This window comes from Myotis daubentonii, chromosome 9 (assembly GCF_963259705.1).
Source record: "Myotis daubentonii chromosome 9, mMyoDau2.1, whole genome shotgun sequence".
Classification (NCBI taxonomy): Eukaryota; Metazoa; Chordata; class Mammalia; order Chiroptera; family Vespertilionidae; genus Myotis; species Myotis daubentonii.
Window position 1 is genome coordinate 11,616,421 of NC_081848.1, and position 15,121 is coordinate 11,631,541.

At 41.6% G+C, this 15,121-nt stretch overlaps 1 protein-coding gene and 1 pseudogene across 1 annotated transcript; both read left to right on the forward strand.

The window, feature by feature from the left end:
• The first annotated feature begins 322 nt into the window (after positions 1–322).
• Positions 323–1,874, forward strand: LOC132240570 (heterogeneous nuclear ribonucleoprotein A/B-like). Its single transcript, XM_059707927.1, has one exon. The coding sequence runs from the start codon at positions 357–359 to the stop codon at positions 1,317–1,319; it is 963 nt and encodes a 320-aa protein (XP_059563910.1). The 5' UTR covers positions 323–356; the 3' UTR covers positions 1,320–1,874.
• A 2,025-nt stretch (positions 1,875–3,899) lies between these two features.
• LOC132241717 (pre-B-cell leukemia transcription factor 2-like) lies at positions 3,900–8,938 on the forward strand (annotated as a pseudogene).
• Positions 8,939–15,121: the final 6,183 nt, after the last annotated feature.

A 15,121-nucleotide genomic window follows, 5' to 3' on the forward strand; every position in this document is an offset into this window, starting at 1 on the left:
ATGTTTGCTCCCTTTCTTGGTGCTATGTATTTTAACTAAGATCACCTCTCCAAGAAAGGTTGTTCCCCCAGGTAGGTATTTTTCCCTGAAGTTAGGGATGGGATAAAACCCCTTAACTAAGTGCCAGGTGGGTAGTTAATCACTTTAACTACTAATAACCATGCTTAAGCTACATAATCTTTACTCCCTGGAATGGAGATAAGAAACACCCTAACCTTTGGAATAGAAATTGATAGGATTAAAATCAACTGGTATAAATACAGATGTAACAAGACAATAAAACACAGAACTTGGAGGCAGAGGTACTGTGCGGGCCTAAGCAAGTCTTTTGGGCAGAGCCGCCACGCTCCGGTCTAATGTCGGAAACCGGTGAGGAGCAGCTCTTGGAGACTACGGGCGCCACCGGGAACGGGCATGAGGCTGCCCCCAAAGGCAAGTCGCCCGCTGGGCCCGGCAGCGGGGCCGCAGCGAGTGCTGGAGGTGGGAGCAAGGCACCTCTGGCAGGCAACCAGAACGGCGCTGAGGGCGACAAGATCAACGCCAGCAAGGAAGAGAAAGATGCAAGAAAAATGTTTGTTGGTCACCTGAGCTGGGATACCAGCAAAAAGGACCTAAAGGATTATTTTAGCAAGTTTGGAGAGGTCATTGACTGTACAATAAAAATGGATGCCAACATTGGCCGGTCAAGAGGATTTGGGTTTATTCTCTTCAAAGATGCGGCTAGTGTGGAGAAGGTCCTCAACCAGAAAGAGCACAGGCTGGATGGCCGTGTCATTGACCCGAAAAAAGCTATGGCCATGAAGAAGGAGCCTGTAAAGAAAATTTTTGTGGGGGGTCTGAATCCCGAAGCCACTGAGGAGAAAATTAGAGAGTACTTTGGCGAGTTTGGGGAGATCGAGGCCATTGATCTTCCAATGGATCCAAAGTCAAACAAACGACGAGGTTTTGTTTTCATCACCTTTAAAGAGGAAGAACCTGTGAAGAAGGTTCTAGAGAAAAAGTTCCACCCCATCGGCGGAAGTAAGTGTGAAATCAAGGTGGCTCTGCCCAGAAAAGTCTATCCACAGCAGCAGAATGGCTCTGGGGGCCGTGGAAACCGCAACAGAGGGAACCGAGGTAGTGGTGGTGGCGGTGGAAGTGGAGGAGGTCAGAGTCAGAGTTGGAATCAGGGCTATGGCAACTACTGGAACCAGGGCTACGACTACTCGCCCTATGGCTATTATGGCTATGGCCCCGGATACGACTACAGTCAGGGTAGTACAAATTACAGGAAGAGCCAGCGACGTGGTGGCCATCAGAATAACTACAAGCCCTACTGAGGCTTCGGCAAGAGTGCCCGTCTGACCGCACACGCTTTGTTTGGGTATTGGGTGAACACAAACAATTATGTACCAGATTTAACTTGGCATACTTTCTATGGCCTGTCCCATGTGCATCTTGTTTAAAATTTCCCCCCTGGAAATCACTCTCTTGTTTACTATTTCCAGAGCTCTAGTTGTTTTAAGCAGCGTGTGGTGTCTCAGAGGCCAGAGCGGCTCTGTGGGCTGATTTTATTACCAGGTTACCCAGAACCAGATGGGAGGGTCAGTTTCCTGCTGCCCCTCTGCATCCTGGACCTGTGGACCCTGGTTGTAAAATAGTCGATCTTAGGAAACCAGTGTCACCTTTTTTCACCTTTTAATTTTATATTATTTGTGTCATACATTTCCTGTAATGGAAGTGTTAATTTTACTGTATTTTTTGGTACCTTTTGGGAATCTAATGTATTGTAAGGTATTTTACACATGTCCTGATTTTGCCATGACCTGGATATTGAAGCTATCCAAGCTTTTGAAATAAAAATGTAAAAACCCCTAAAAAAATAAAACACAGAACTTGGCTAGAGAACCTGGCTAGGCTGCTGATCAACTGAAAAAAAAAAAAAAAAGAAATTGAATACATAAATAATATGTTAATAAGCAATGCAGTGTATGAAGTTAATTTGTATGAGTTTAAGAACCATTCTCATCACATGCCACAGCCCTTTAGCCCACCTGAGAGTAGTCCCTGTATGTGGCCAGTGTCCCACATCAAGCACCTGTGCCTCAGGCTCTTTTTGCTTTTCTTCCTGGGGATGTTCACCAAAGTAATTAGGGCTGCTCAGCTGTGAGCATGGACACCCAGAAAATTAGGCTCAGGTAAGGGCCCAGCCCTGGGGGCAAGCTTCAACCATAGGAGGGCAGTAGTCATTTGATAAATGCTCTTACCCCCAATTCTCCATCTTCTAGAAAGGTAGATTGTCCACAATTTTAGAGGATCCCCGGAAGACTGAAATCCAGTTGCTAGGAACTGTAATGAATTCATTAATGAAGTTTTGGAGAGTGATTTTTCTCCCTCACTCACCACTGCTTCCTAGGGGACCTCTTCTAAATAAGCTACCTCCATGCAAGTCCCCAACTCTGCCTCTGCTCTCAGGAGCATCTAAATTGAGACCCTTAAGATCATCATCATCATCATCATCTTTACTGGGTACTCTCTTTGTGGAAAGCACTATTAATTTACTACGTATATCATCTTATGTAATCCTTACTACACTGTGAGCTTGGTAGTATTAACTCACCTCACAGATAAAAAATTTTAGCTAAGATTAATTATACATATAACCACATATCGAATAACAAGGATGAGGCTAAGGTGGATCTGAATACATGCCCAGATTAGTTTAATTCAGAAGGGCTAGAAGCAAAGCCAGTTTCCAAACTTTTCTTTCTATGGTGAAATTTGGTTCAGTTTAGTACTAATCTAGTTGCAGTCCATCAGTCCATTGTGTAGGGTCAACATGTCTGTGGGCCATGTGGGTGAATACAGGGAGCCAGAACAGTACACCCCCTGCAACAAAAAATCCCAAGAGAGCAAGAGAGCAAGCTCCTTTGTTTAGGAGTTTAAGTATCTCAAATCTTCCCAGGCTTACAGTAGCCATACCTACTCTGGCCAATGACCTGCTCCCAGTTGCAACTGATAGAAAAGTAGCTTCCCTATGTCACCCAGACTGTAACCGGCATGTGCCTATTTCCCCCTCATCCAGTCTCTGGGGAGTGTTAAACTGAAGCTTCTTGGAAAAACTGCCCAAATGATATGTCTATAATATTTGACCTTCCCTTTGCTCCTTTCCAGTTACTTAATAATGGGGTTACATTACAGTGGTATCAGTAATACTTCATTATTTATTACTATATGCACAAGGAAAATACAGCTTAGGCAAAATGAATGGCCATTTACCTGCTCTGAATGGTGCAGAGCCATGGCATGCCATGATGCTATGGTGACTCCACAAATCTTCATTCCTTGGGTACCAAGCTACATGTAGTTCCACCCTGCACATTTGGGCTAGAAAGGCTATGTTTACTATCAGAACTTTCATGAACATTTCTTAAGGAAGTTTGGTTTCTAGCAATGGAATATCTATTCATGGGTTTCCCCCTAGTGTTGTTCCAGCAAGAAGTTTTGTTTATTACATTGGCTAGTTGTCATAGATCTGGTGCTGAAAAACTAGCAATAAGATGAGTGCATTATAGAGTCAATGCTATTGAAGATTCTGACTCAGGGTTTCATTTATTCCCCATCCTGGCAGAACTCAAAGTGAGGTGTAGGTGTAGGTGTGTCTATGGCATTGTAAGGGAAAGGAACAACAAACAGATAAAGGACGAGGGGCATTCTCAATTAGATTACAATAGCCCATGGCCTTCATTGTTAATGATGGATTATCATTGGTTGGGATGGGGAAGGGAGGAATAAGAAACAAGCAACTTGAAATGAGTGAGAGATTTATCAAAAATAGATGACCACTGGAGACATTAATAATCTGTACTAGAAACAGACTTTGTTTTCTTCCACCATAACTAACAGCTTCTCCTTCTGAAATGGCTTGGGGAGGTGCTGGTATTCTAGTACTGGTAGTTCACCAGAGAAGTCATCTTCACTCTGAGGAGGGAGCAAAGGATTATAAGAATGGACCAGCTCAAATATCAGTACCTGGAACTGGGGTCTTAAGAAGACTGGTAATATAGAGGGTAGCCCTCAGGGGACCACCCACAGACTGGAATATGCAAGTAGACAATACTGCACAAAATAACAAGCAAAGAAGTTGACTAGTGTAATTTAATGTAAATGTAATTATTTAATGCACACTTAATTGATACTCAATTTGCTCCCTGACAACTCCACCATCACTTTATATTGTGAAAAGCACGTTAATAGAAAGTTGAGGTAAGAGCAAGTTATAGGCAGAAAATGAGCTCATTGTTTCTCTAGAGTCAAGAGATCATGCAGTAGCGTCACATAGAAATAGGGTCTGAGGCTAAGATGATAGGAAACTTATTTTAAATTGACAAGACAAGTGAAAATAGCAGATACCTGATTCAAGATACAGGGACTAGTAGGACTTTAGGCTGAATCACTGGCCCTTATTTTAATGCAGCTGGATCTTTAATGCAGGTTGATGGTCTTCCCTGAGATGTGTAATATTTTATGGCAGGCCCAGCATCCTTTCCCAATAATAAGGTCAATCAACACTGGGACCTTATCCATGATAGTGTCCTTTTCATCTCTCACTTTGTTCATCTCCCCCTGGCTAATCACTTCGTACCATGGCCCACTGGCTGAATAAACAGCCTCCTCTTCTGAATTGAGACGGAGTCTATTTGAAACAAAGATTCCATAAGTAATGAACACAGCCCAATTTTCCTCGCCACTCACCAACAAGGAAGCAATCATTTCAATTTTATTCAACCAAACATGTCACTCCATGGGGCTCATCAGTGTTGAGGAATGATCTTTGAATCTTGCAGCATCTACTCAATATGATTCTTTCTGATTCTAGCATTACCTGCATATGGTCACTGAGTAAAACGAGAGAGTTGATTTCATGAATTTCTGTTAACTTCCTGAAAATCAGAGGTCATTCTGCTCTGACACACTCCCATTTCTTAAATTCCAAAGAGATCTGCTGATATGCATCCCATGCCCAGGTGACTCACAGTTTCAAATTCAGATAAAACTAGCAAAATACCAACAGAATTCCAGATTCTTCCTGACCTTTACTGCTTATGTCAAAAATACTGTGAAAGGCAGTCTGATCTCCTCCTCTTCCTCCTTCTATCCCCTCGCCACATAAACCTTTTAGGTTTACGTTGCTCGCATAAACCTTCAGCAAGCCTAATGAGGAAGTCAGCCTTTTCCCAAACTATTTCTTCCCCATGAACTCTCAGATTAGAAAATACTCACCAGCCATGGCTCCCCACACTCACCTGGGGTGCACAGTTGAAATAACAGGCAAGTTGGTGTTATCATTTTATGTGGGTATGTAGGGTGTGTGAAGAGATTGAGTAATAATAATTACACCTACCTATATTTGTTAATAGTTATAATTTCCTAATAAGTTTTTCATTTTTAGGGAATAATTATTTGAAATAAATAATAAATGAAAATCATAGCAGAATTGTGCTAATAAGACATTTGCTTCACCCTTCCTTGAAAATTGAGGAATCTATCCTAGCTAATAATAGACAAACATGGTAATTGACTGTACCTTCGCTACACCTCCCATTGGCTAATCAGCGCGATATGCAAATTGACCACCAAAAAAGATGGCGGCTAATTTGCATACTGCAGGCAGGGTGGGCCAGTGCAAGCCCGCCATCCGGCCCCTGTGTGCCGCCTAAGTCCCACCCCCAGCCGGGACCCCCGTGTGCAGCTCTGGGTGGCAGGACCCTGCAGCTGTAATCGTGATCATAAGCTGGGCCTCAGGCAAGGTGGCACCCCAGGACCCAGGAACTGCCTTGCCTGAGGCCCATGATCCTGATCACGATTGGAAAGCCAGGCCACAGGCAAGGCAACCCCCTGGAACCCAGGAGCTTATTGGAGAGGTCTGCAGGAGAAGCAGTGATCAAGCTATGAGGGGGAGGGTGGGGGGCAGAAGGAGCTACAGGAGCAGCTCTGGCCAGAAACTGAAGACTCTCGCAGGAGCGAGGAGCAAAGACTGAAGTCTCCAGCTGCAGTGAAGACTGTGTCCAGAGCAAAGATGTAAGGCGGTGGCCAGAGTGAAGGTTTGGGTGTCCTGGGTGCCAGAGGAAAACTGGTGCTGGCAGCCAGGGGAAAGAAGGCCTATTGCACGAATCCGTGCAATGGGCCTGTAGTATATATATAAAAGCATAAGTGACCATTATGACTGAATGACCAGAAAAACCAGAACAACCGGTCAAGCAGTAGCTATGATGTGCAATGACCACCAGATGCTCAATGCAGGAACTGCCCCCTAGTGGTCAGTGCACTCCCACAGCCAACCTCCCACAGCCAGCCAACCTCCTGCAACCCCTCCACTCCCACTGGCCAGCCCCAATCAACCCTGATTGCCAGCCAGGCCAAGGGACCCCACCTGTGCATGAATTCATGCAGTGGGCCTCTAGTGAGGATATAAAAGAAGAGAGAAATCACATATAGGGTTAAATCTATGCAATAAAGAATCATCAATTCACTGAAGTTTAAATAGAAAGTCAAAACAGAGTATGGGATGTTTTGCCACTAAATCAAGTACATACTAAGATATTTTTTAAATTGTGGTAAAATGCAAAATATCTACTATATAAGACAAACTCAAAAAATCTCATTGGCAAAGAAGTTTGATCTAATGCATAGAAACAACCACAAAGGAACAGCATAAATAGGGAAACAAAGAAACAAACCGCATATGAAAGAAAAGAAGGAATCGCCAGAAAAGGAAATAAATGAAATGGAGGCAAGAAATTTGACAGAGAAAGAATTCAGAGCAATGGGTATAAGGATGCTAAAAAGGATGGAAGAAAAATTTAACAACATTGTAAGAATTAAGAGAAAATCAAGAAGAATCAAGAGGAAATAAAGAATGGTATAATTACAATAAAGAACAGAATGGAAAGTTTCAACAGTAGACTAGAAGAAGCGGAGGACCAAATCAGCAAGTTAGAAGATAAAGTAGAAAAAACACCCCAGCAGAGCAGCAACTGGGAAAAAACCTTCAAAGGCAGGAAGAGAGCCTAAGGGAGCTTTGGGACAACACAAAACAAAACAATATCCACATAATACGGGTGCCAGAAGAAGAGGAATCAGACCAAGAAATAGAAAGCCTGTTTGAAGAAATAATGACAGAACACTTCCCTGACTTAGGGAAGAAAAAAGTCACATAAGTCTAAGAAGGACACAGAGTTCCAAACAAGATGAATCCCAAAAGACCAACATCAAGACATTTCATAATTAAATTGGCAAACATCAATGAAAAAGGAAGAATCTTAAAGTCTTCCAGAGAGAGACAGGAAGTTACCTACAAGAGATCTCCAATTAGACTATCAACTGACTTTTCAACAGAAACACATCAGGCCAGAAGGGAATGGAATGAAATATACAAAGTCATGCAAAGCAAGAGTCTGATTCCAAGAATACTACACCAGAAGGTTATCATTCAAAATTGAAGGGGAAATTAGGAGCTCCACAGAAGAAAAAAAAAGGTTAAGGGAGTTTATTACCACCAAGCCAGCTATGCAAGAAATATTAAAGGGACTGCTTTAAAAAGAAGAAATAGAAAGGGAAGAAGGAACACAGGCATAAAGGATAAAAATGGCAACAAACAACTGTCTATCCTATATAAGAGAGGAATATGCTAATTAACCCTGATATGCTAATTAGTCACTAACAGTCAGGCACGGCACAGGAGTGGCCCCCAGAGGAAGTGCTCACCTGGAAGGCCGTCATGATCCTGCGCTCCCGGTCCTGGATGCCAGATGGAAATGCCGGAACTTCACAAACAGGCCACTGAGGTCCTAAATGAGCATTTCTATTTCCACCTGAGTAACCCATATCTCAGTGAGGAAGCTAAGGAGGAGCTTGCCAAGAAGTGTGGCATTACCATCTCTCAGGTCTCCAACTGGTTAGGCAATAAGCAGATTCACTATAATAAAAATATCAGAAAGTTTCAAGAGGAGGCAAACATCTATGCTGTCAAGACCACCATGTCTGTCACCCAGGTGGACTACAGCCACACCAGCTCCCTGGCACCCCTTTCTTCTGCGGCTCTTTCAATCTTTTAGTTTCTGGGGATGCCCAGGCTCAACCGAGATCCCTATCCTGCTTCCCAGGTGGAATCACTCTGACACTCGATGGGCCCAGGGGCTACAGAGATAACCTCAGGGGAGGCCAGATGGACAGCCCTCGGGAAATGAGGGCAAACGGTGGCTGGCAGGAGGCTGTGACCCCATCCTCAGTGACGTCCCCAACATGAGGACAAGAAAATGTTCATTCTGACACTTCCAACTGATCTCACCCCTCAGGGCCACAGGGTGGGGGCTCAGGAGGTGACTCTTGATGAGAGGACAAAGGCATCCAGAGGACACGCCCCAGACACAGGAGAAGCACAAGATGGAGAATGGAAAATAGGGTCACCCTACCCTAGCTGACTCAGTGCTGGGGTTGCTGACTACATGATAAGGAGAAGGGGGTCCCCTAAGTGGAAGGTGGAGTCTGTCTCCCCTTTTTCCCCTTCTTTTCAATCTTTTTCTCTCCCCATTTCTTACACAGAAACACACCCAGAACCCTAACTTTCAGATTCTCTCTCTCTCTCTCTCTCTCTCTCTCTCTCTCTCTCTCTCTCTCATAGACACATACACAACTATTCTGTTTCTCTCTCTCATAGATACATATACAACTATTGTTTCTCTATAGACACATATATATTCTCTCTCTCTGACACATATATGACTACTTTGTTTCTCTCTCTCTCTCTCTCTCTCTCTCTCTCTCTCTCTCTCTCTCTCTTTCTCTCTCTCTCTCATTTCACCCATTCTCTCTCCCCCACCCCTTAACTTCTCTGGGATCTGTTGAGACGCCAGCCTTGCCCTACCTACCAGAGATGCCAAAAGTGGGGACACAACTTCTGGACTCCCGGATTGTAGAGGGTGCAGGTCAGGCTGAGGGACTCCATGCCCCCCCTTCGCGCCCCGCCCCCCACACAAATTTAGTGCACCAGGCCTCTAGTCAATAATAACCATTAATGTAAATGGATTAAATGCTCTAATCCAAAGACATCGGGTAGCTGAGTGGATAAGAAAACATGACACATATATTTGCTGTCTATAAGAGACCCACCTCAGAACAAAGAACTCACACAGACTGAGAGTGAAGGAATGGAAAAAAAAAATGTTTCAGGCAAAAGGAAATGAAAATAAAGCTGGGGTAGCGATACTTATATCTGACAAAATAGACCTCAAAGTGAAGGCCATAACAAGAGATAAGGAGAGCCACTTCATAATACTAAAGGGAGCATTTCAACAAGAGGATATAACTCTGGGAAACATCTATGTATCCAATACAGGAGCACCCTAATACACAAAGAAAAACTTCTGGGAGATATTAAGGGAGAGACCTACAGCAATACAATCATAGTAGGTGAATTTAATGCTACTGACATCACTGGATAAATACTTTAAACAAAAAATCAGCACAATCCTAAACGACTCACTAGATCCGATGGAACTAATTGACATCTTCAGAACATTTCACCCCAAAGATACAGATTATACATTCTTTCCAAGTGAACACCTGACATTTTAAAAAATAGAACACATATTAGGACACAGACAAATTCTCTTCAAATTCCAGAAGGCAGAAATCATATCAAGCATCTGCTCAGATCACAATGGCATTAAATTGGAAATCAACTACAATAAAAACAATGAAAAAAAATCAAACACTTGTAGACTAAATAGCATGCTATTAAACAATGATTGGGTTACCAAAGAGATCAAAGAAGAAATAAAAAGCATCCTGGGAACAAATGACAATGAAAAGACAACATTCCAAAATCTATGGGACACAATGAAAGCAGCCCTGAGAGGGAAGATCATAGCTCTACAGGCCTACCTCAAAAAATCAAGAAAAAGTGGTAATATGTTATCTAACTCTACAACTAAAAGAATTACAAAGAGAGCTACAAGAAAATCCCAGAGGAAGCAGAAGGAAGTAAATGATAAAGATCAGAGTGGAAATAAATGACATAGAGACCAAAACAAAAAAGAAACAAACAAACAAAAAATAATATGAAATATCAATAAAACCAAGAGCTGGTTCTTTGAAAGGATAAATAATATTAATGACCCTCTAGTAAGGCTCACCATGAAACAAAAAGAGAGGACCCAAATAAAAAAAATCAGAAATGAAAGAGGTGAAGTAACAACCGACCCCACAGACATATAAAGGATTATAAAAAAAAAAAAATACTATGAACAACTCTACTCCAACAAACTGGACAATCTCGATTAAATGGATATATTCCCTAGAAAAATACAATCTTTCAAACTCAGCCAGGAAGAATAAAAAAACCTGAATAGGCCAATAACTACTGATGAAATTGAAGAAATAATAAAAAAAACTTCCAGCAAACAAAAGCCCTGGACCAGACAGCTTCACAGGGGAGTATTACCAAACATTCAAAGAAGAAATAAAATCTATCATTCTCAGACTATTCCAAAAAATTCTAGAAGAAGACACACTTCCAAGCTCTTTCTATGAAACCGAATTACCCTAGCCACAAAACCAGATAAAGACAATACAAAGAAAGAGAATTAAAAGCTATTATCCCTGATGAACATAGATGCTAAAATCCTCAACAAAATTCTAGCAATTTGATCCAGCACTACATTAGAAAGATCATACATATTGACCAAGTGGGATTTATCCCGGGGATGCGAGGCTGGTATGATATTCACAAATCAATAAACGTGATACATCACATAAACAAATTGAGAGACAATAATCACATAATCATATCAATTAATTCAGAAAAGTCATTTAACAAAATCCAACACCTTTTATTGATAAAAACTCTCAGCAAAGTTGGAATAGAGGGATAATAGCTCAACATAATAAAAGCCTTATATGACAAAACTCAGCCAACATCATACTCGATGGGCAAAAATTAAACCTATTTCTCTAAGAACAGGAACAAGTATGTACACTTTTACCACTCCTGTTCAACATAGTACTAGAAGTGCTAGCCATAGGTAATAAGAAGAAATAAAAGGAATCCAAATTAGAAAAGAAGAAGTAAAACTGTCATTATTCACAGATGACAAGATATTGTACATAAATATTGTTCATTTTGTTTATTAGATTTCACATATAAGCAAGGTCATGTGATACTTGTCTTTCTCTGACTGGCTTATTTCACTTAGCATAATACTCTCCAGGTCCTTCCATGCTGTCTCAAAGTTTAAGAGATCCTTCTTGTTTACAGCTGCACAGTATTCCATTGTGTAGATGTACCACAGTTTTTTAATCCACCCATCTATTGATGGGCACCTAGGCTATTTCCAAATTGCAGCTAGCCTGTATAATAAAAGGCTAATAGGCAAATAGACTGAACTGTGGAACAACTGAACAACTGGTCACTATGATGTGATCTGACCACCAGGATGTGTCAGCAGAACATGGCAGGCATCGGCCATGGTGGGATTGTGGAGCAGGTGAGTGGGGGCACCAGACCCAGGAGGGGTGCCAGTCTCTGTCATTGGAGCAAGCCACTAGTGGTCACTGAAAATTCTTTGCTCCCATGCACCACGGTCCCACCTGATATTTGCACCTGCTGCTGGTGCCAGCCCCACTCACACCCGCAGCAGATGCTAGAGCCATTGCTCACACCCAATGCCAGTGCCCAGCGCCTGTCCTGATCACTTGCCACCATCAGCAGGTGCAAGCGGCTGCTGCTGGTCCTGATCATCCCTGAGGGTACTGGTCCCACTTGCACCCACTGCTGGCACCGGCCCCAATCACTCCATGCCATCAGCGGGTGCGAGCGGGGCCAGCGCTGACAGCGTGTGGGAGCAGTAGCGGCAGGAGTGGGACTGCAGGCAGACAGGAGACCTGGGGCTGTGGCAGGAGGGGCCAGGTGGGGACACAGAGACCCACCCTTGTGCCCACCACAGCCTAGCAGCACACAGTTCCTTTCAAGGTGCATGAATTCATGCACTGGGCTCCTAGTTGTAAATAATGTTGCTATGAACTGGGGTATGGGGGCATATATTCTTTTGAAAGGTGTTTCTGGTTTCTTAGGATATATTCCTAGAAGTAGGATCACTGGGTCAAATGGCAGTTCCATATTTAATTTTTTGAGGGAACTCAACACTGTTTTCTATAGTGATTGTACCAATCCAGGAAGTTCAAATCATTCTAAAGAAGATAAATATTAAAAAACAAAAACATCAAGATCATAAAATTTATTTTGTGTGAAAACCAGTGATAATGGAAAAAAATCTTAGGATAGCCAGAGAAAAGATACATTATGCACAGAGCTACAACATGACAGTAGACTACTCATCAGAAACTCTGCAAGCCAGAAAAACAATGGAGAGATGTCTTTGATATATTGAAAACAAAACAAAACAAATCCAAATCTGTTTTCTAGGTTTCTTAACTTAGCAAATTTTCCTTTAAAAATGAAGACATTTTGGGGAAAAAACAATAACAGAATTTGTTTTCAGCACACTTCTACTTGAATAAATATGAAAATAAGTATTTTGGGATGAGGAAATGATATTAGATAGAACTTTAGATCAACACCTGAGCCTAAAGAGCATCAAAAATAATGTAAGAGAATTGAATGTATGAAAAAAAAATCATAGAAACATATTGTGATGTTTGTAGCATATGTAGAAGAAAAACATCATAACAGTGCAAATAATAAAAAGGGGAAACAAATATTTGAAGACAAACTGTAACAGCATTAAGATGCATAATATAATCTCTACAGCAGCTACTAAAAATAAGTAAATGAACAAAATAACCCAATAGCGGAGCTAAAATGGAGTTATGAAAAATGTTAACAACTTTAGAAGACTGGACAAGGAAGAGGGGACAAAAGACACATAGAAGAAAGATAGAGCATAGATTTAAACCAAATTATATCCATATTTAATTTAAAATTATCTAAATACCCCAATCAAAAGGCAGGTTGTCAGATAAGATTTTGAAAAGGGAAGAACCAAGTTTATGCTGTCTAAAAGGAACCCACTATAAGTATTAACGTTACCTGTGAACAATGAGTTATTTTATACCGTCATGAAAAAAGAATTTCAAAGGCACACGTGTGAACCTTTAGTGGGACAGCAAGATTTTATTTTGATTTAAGGGAATAAACATACCATTGGGGATGTAGAGGGTGGGCAGGCTCTAATAGCACTGCCAGGACGCTTTTGTTAATCCTCCATATATCTTCTTGGTTTGGGTAAAGAACAAAGCACCTTTCAAACTATCTAACTCAGAATTCTAACATTTCCCAGGCCTGGCTCAGGTCCTTCTCCCAGCAACTTCTATTGGAGATCACTCCCACTATCCAAACCAATTACCTTTCCAATTTTTTTCCCAGGCTAGGCCCCGCCTCTCTTTGTTGTCACCCTGGTTCTCATTGCTCATATCCAAAACTTCCCTATATCATCTAGTTTCTACTGCCCACGTGCCCAGAAGAGGAATTTCATGTCCTCCCTCTGGTACCAGGCTTGCAGCAGCCTCCTGGGCGTTTCCCTGTCTGTTCAGAGGATTAAGTCCCCTGGAGTGTGCAAATGAGTCTGTTTATGCTATTTCCCCAGCAAACTAGATGGAATGCTGCTCTGCCACCTGCTTCAGCTTCACAGTTTATTAAGATTATTTCGCTCCCTTTTACTTTCTTCCTTATATTAATAACTAGCTACCTATGCTGACATAAAGGCACAAGTAGACTAACAGTAAAATATACAAAGAAAGATATACTATGCAGATAATAATCAACAGAAAGATGAAGAGGCTACGTCTGGTGAAGTAGATTTTAGAACAAAGCATGTTACTTGGAATGAAAACGGACTTTTAGTAATGACAAAAGTGTCAAATTATCAAGATGAGAAACACTCTTAAATGAGTACACACCCAAGGAGAGCTTCAACATATATGGAACAAGACCCACTAGAACTAAAAAGAGGAACAAACAAATCCAGAGATGTAGCTGGAGATTTCAACAGTCTTCTTTCAGTAACTGATGGAACATACATTTGGAAACTCAATGGACATATACACAGGACTTGAAAAACTCTCTCAACTAATTTGACCCAATTGATTTTTTTTTTATGAGGAGGCTCACACTTTCTTTTTTTAATTGCCAATTCTTTTATTTTTATTGAATTTATTGGGGTGACACTGGGTAATAAAGTCATATAGGTTTCAGGTGTACAATTATATAATACATCATCTTTTTAATGTATTGTGTGTTCACCACACCAAGTCGTTTCCTTCCATCACCATTTATCCCCCTATAATATCTCTAACTCCCACTGCTATTGCGGACATTGGGGTATCCTCTTTCCTAATTTTCTGAGACTCACACAGGAGGATGAGTGATTTTTATTTGCATGGACTTACATCTGTGTTTCAAAAGTCCCATTTTCCTTAGTCCAGTTAAAGAAGAAATCTAGCTGGGATTTCAGTAAAACTAAAAAAGCAAAGCTAGTGTCCAGTTTCGTTCCATGTTGCTGGGTCTAGTTCAGCATCAGGCTAGTAACAGTAAAGTTCAGTGTGATTGGCTAAATGTATGTATTACCAAAGTCTATCAGTACATTGTGTGTGGGGTCACAGGACTGTGGGCCATGTGGACCAATGCCAGGAAGCAGGAGCGAGAGAGCCCCGCAAGCCAAGAGCAACCTAGAGAGCAAACTTCTTTGTTTAGGGGATTAAATATGCCAAATTGTATGCCCCTGCAGTGTCATGCCCATCCTTGGCAATGACCTGTTCCCAGGAAACAGTCAAGTACCCTCTTGATGGTGTCCTGTCTTTACTGAGCATGTGTCTATTCTCCATGTCCAGTCCCTTCCCCACGCGATCTGGGGAGTAGACCAGTGGCTACCTGGGGAGTGTAAAGCTTTAGCTTCCTGGTGAAGCAGCCAGATGACAGGCCTATAATATTTGGTCTTCCCTTTGTTTCTTTCTGGCTATTAACAACTAGGTTAATTACAACAGTATCACTACCACCACACTTTCTCTTCAGTAATCATCATACTTTTGTCTATGACAATAAGGTTTTTTGTTTTTTATTGATTAT

Bases quoted from the DNA above. Each gene is read 5' to 3' on its own strand.
- LOC132240570 (XM_059707927.1), top strand. From the start codon at position 357: ATGTCGGAAACCGGTGAGGAGCAGCTCTTGGAGACTACGGGCGCCACC.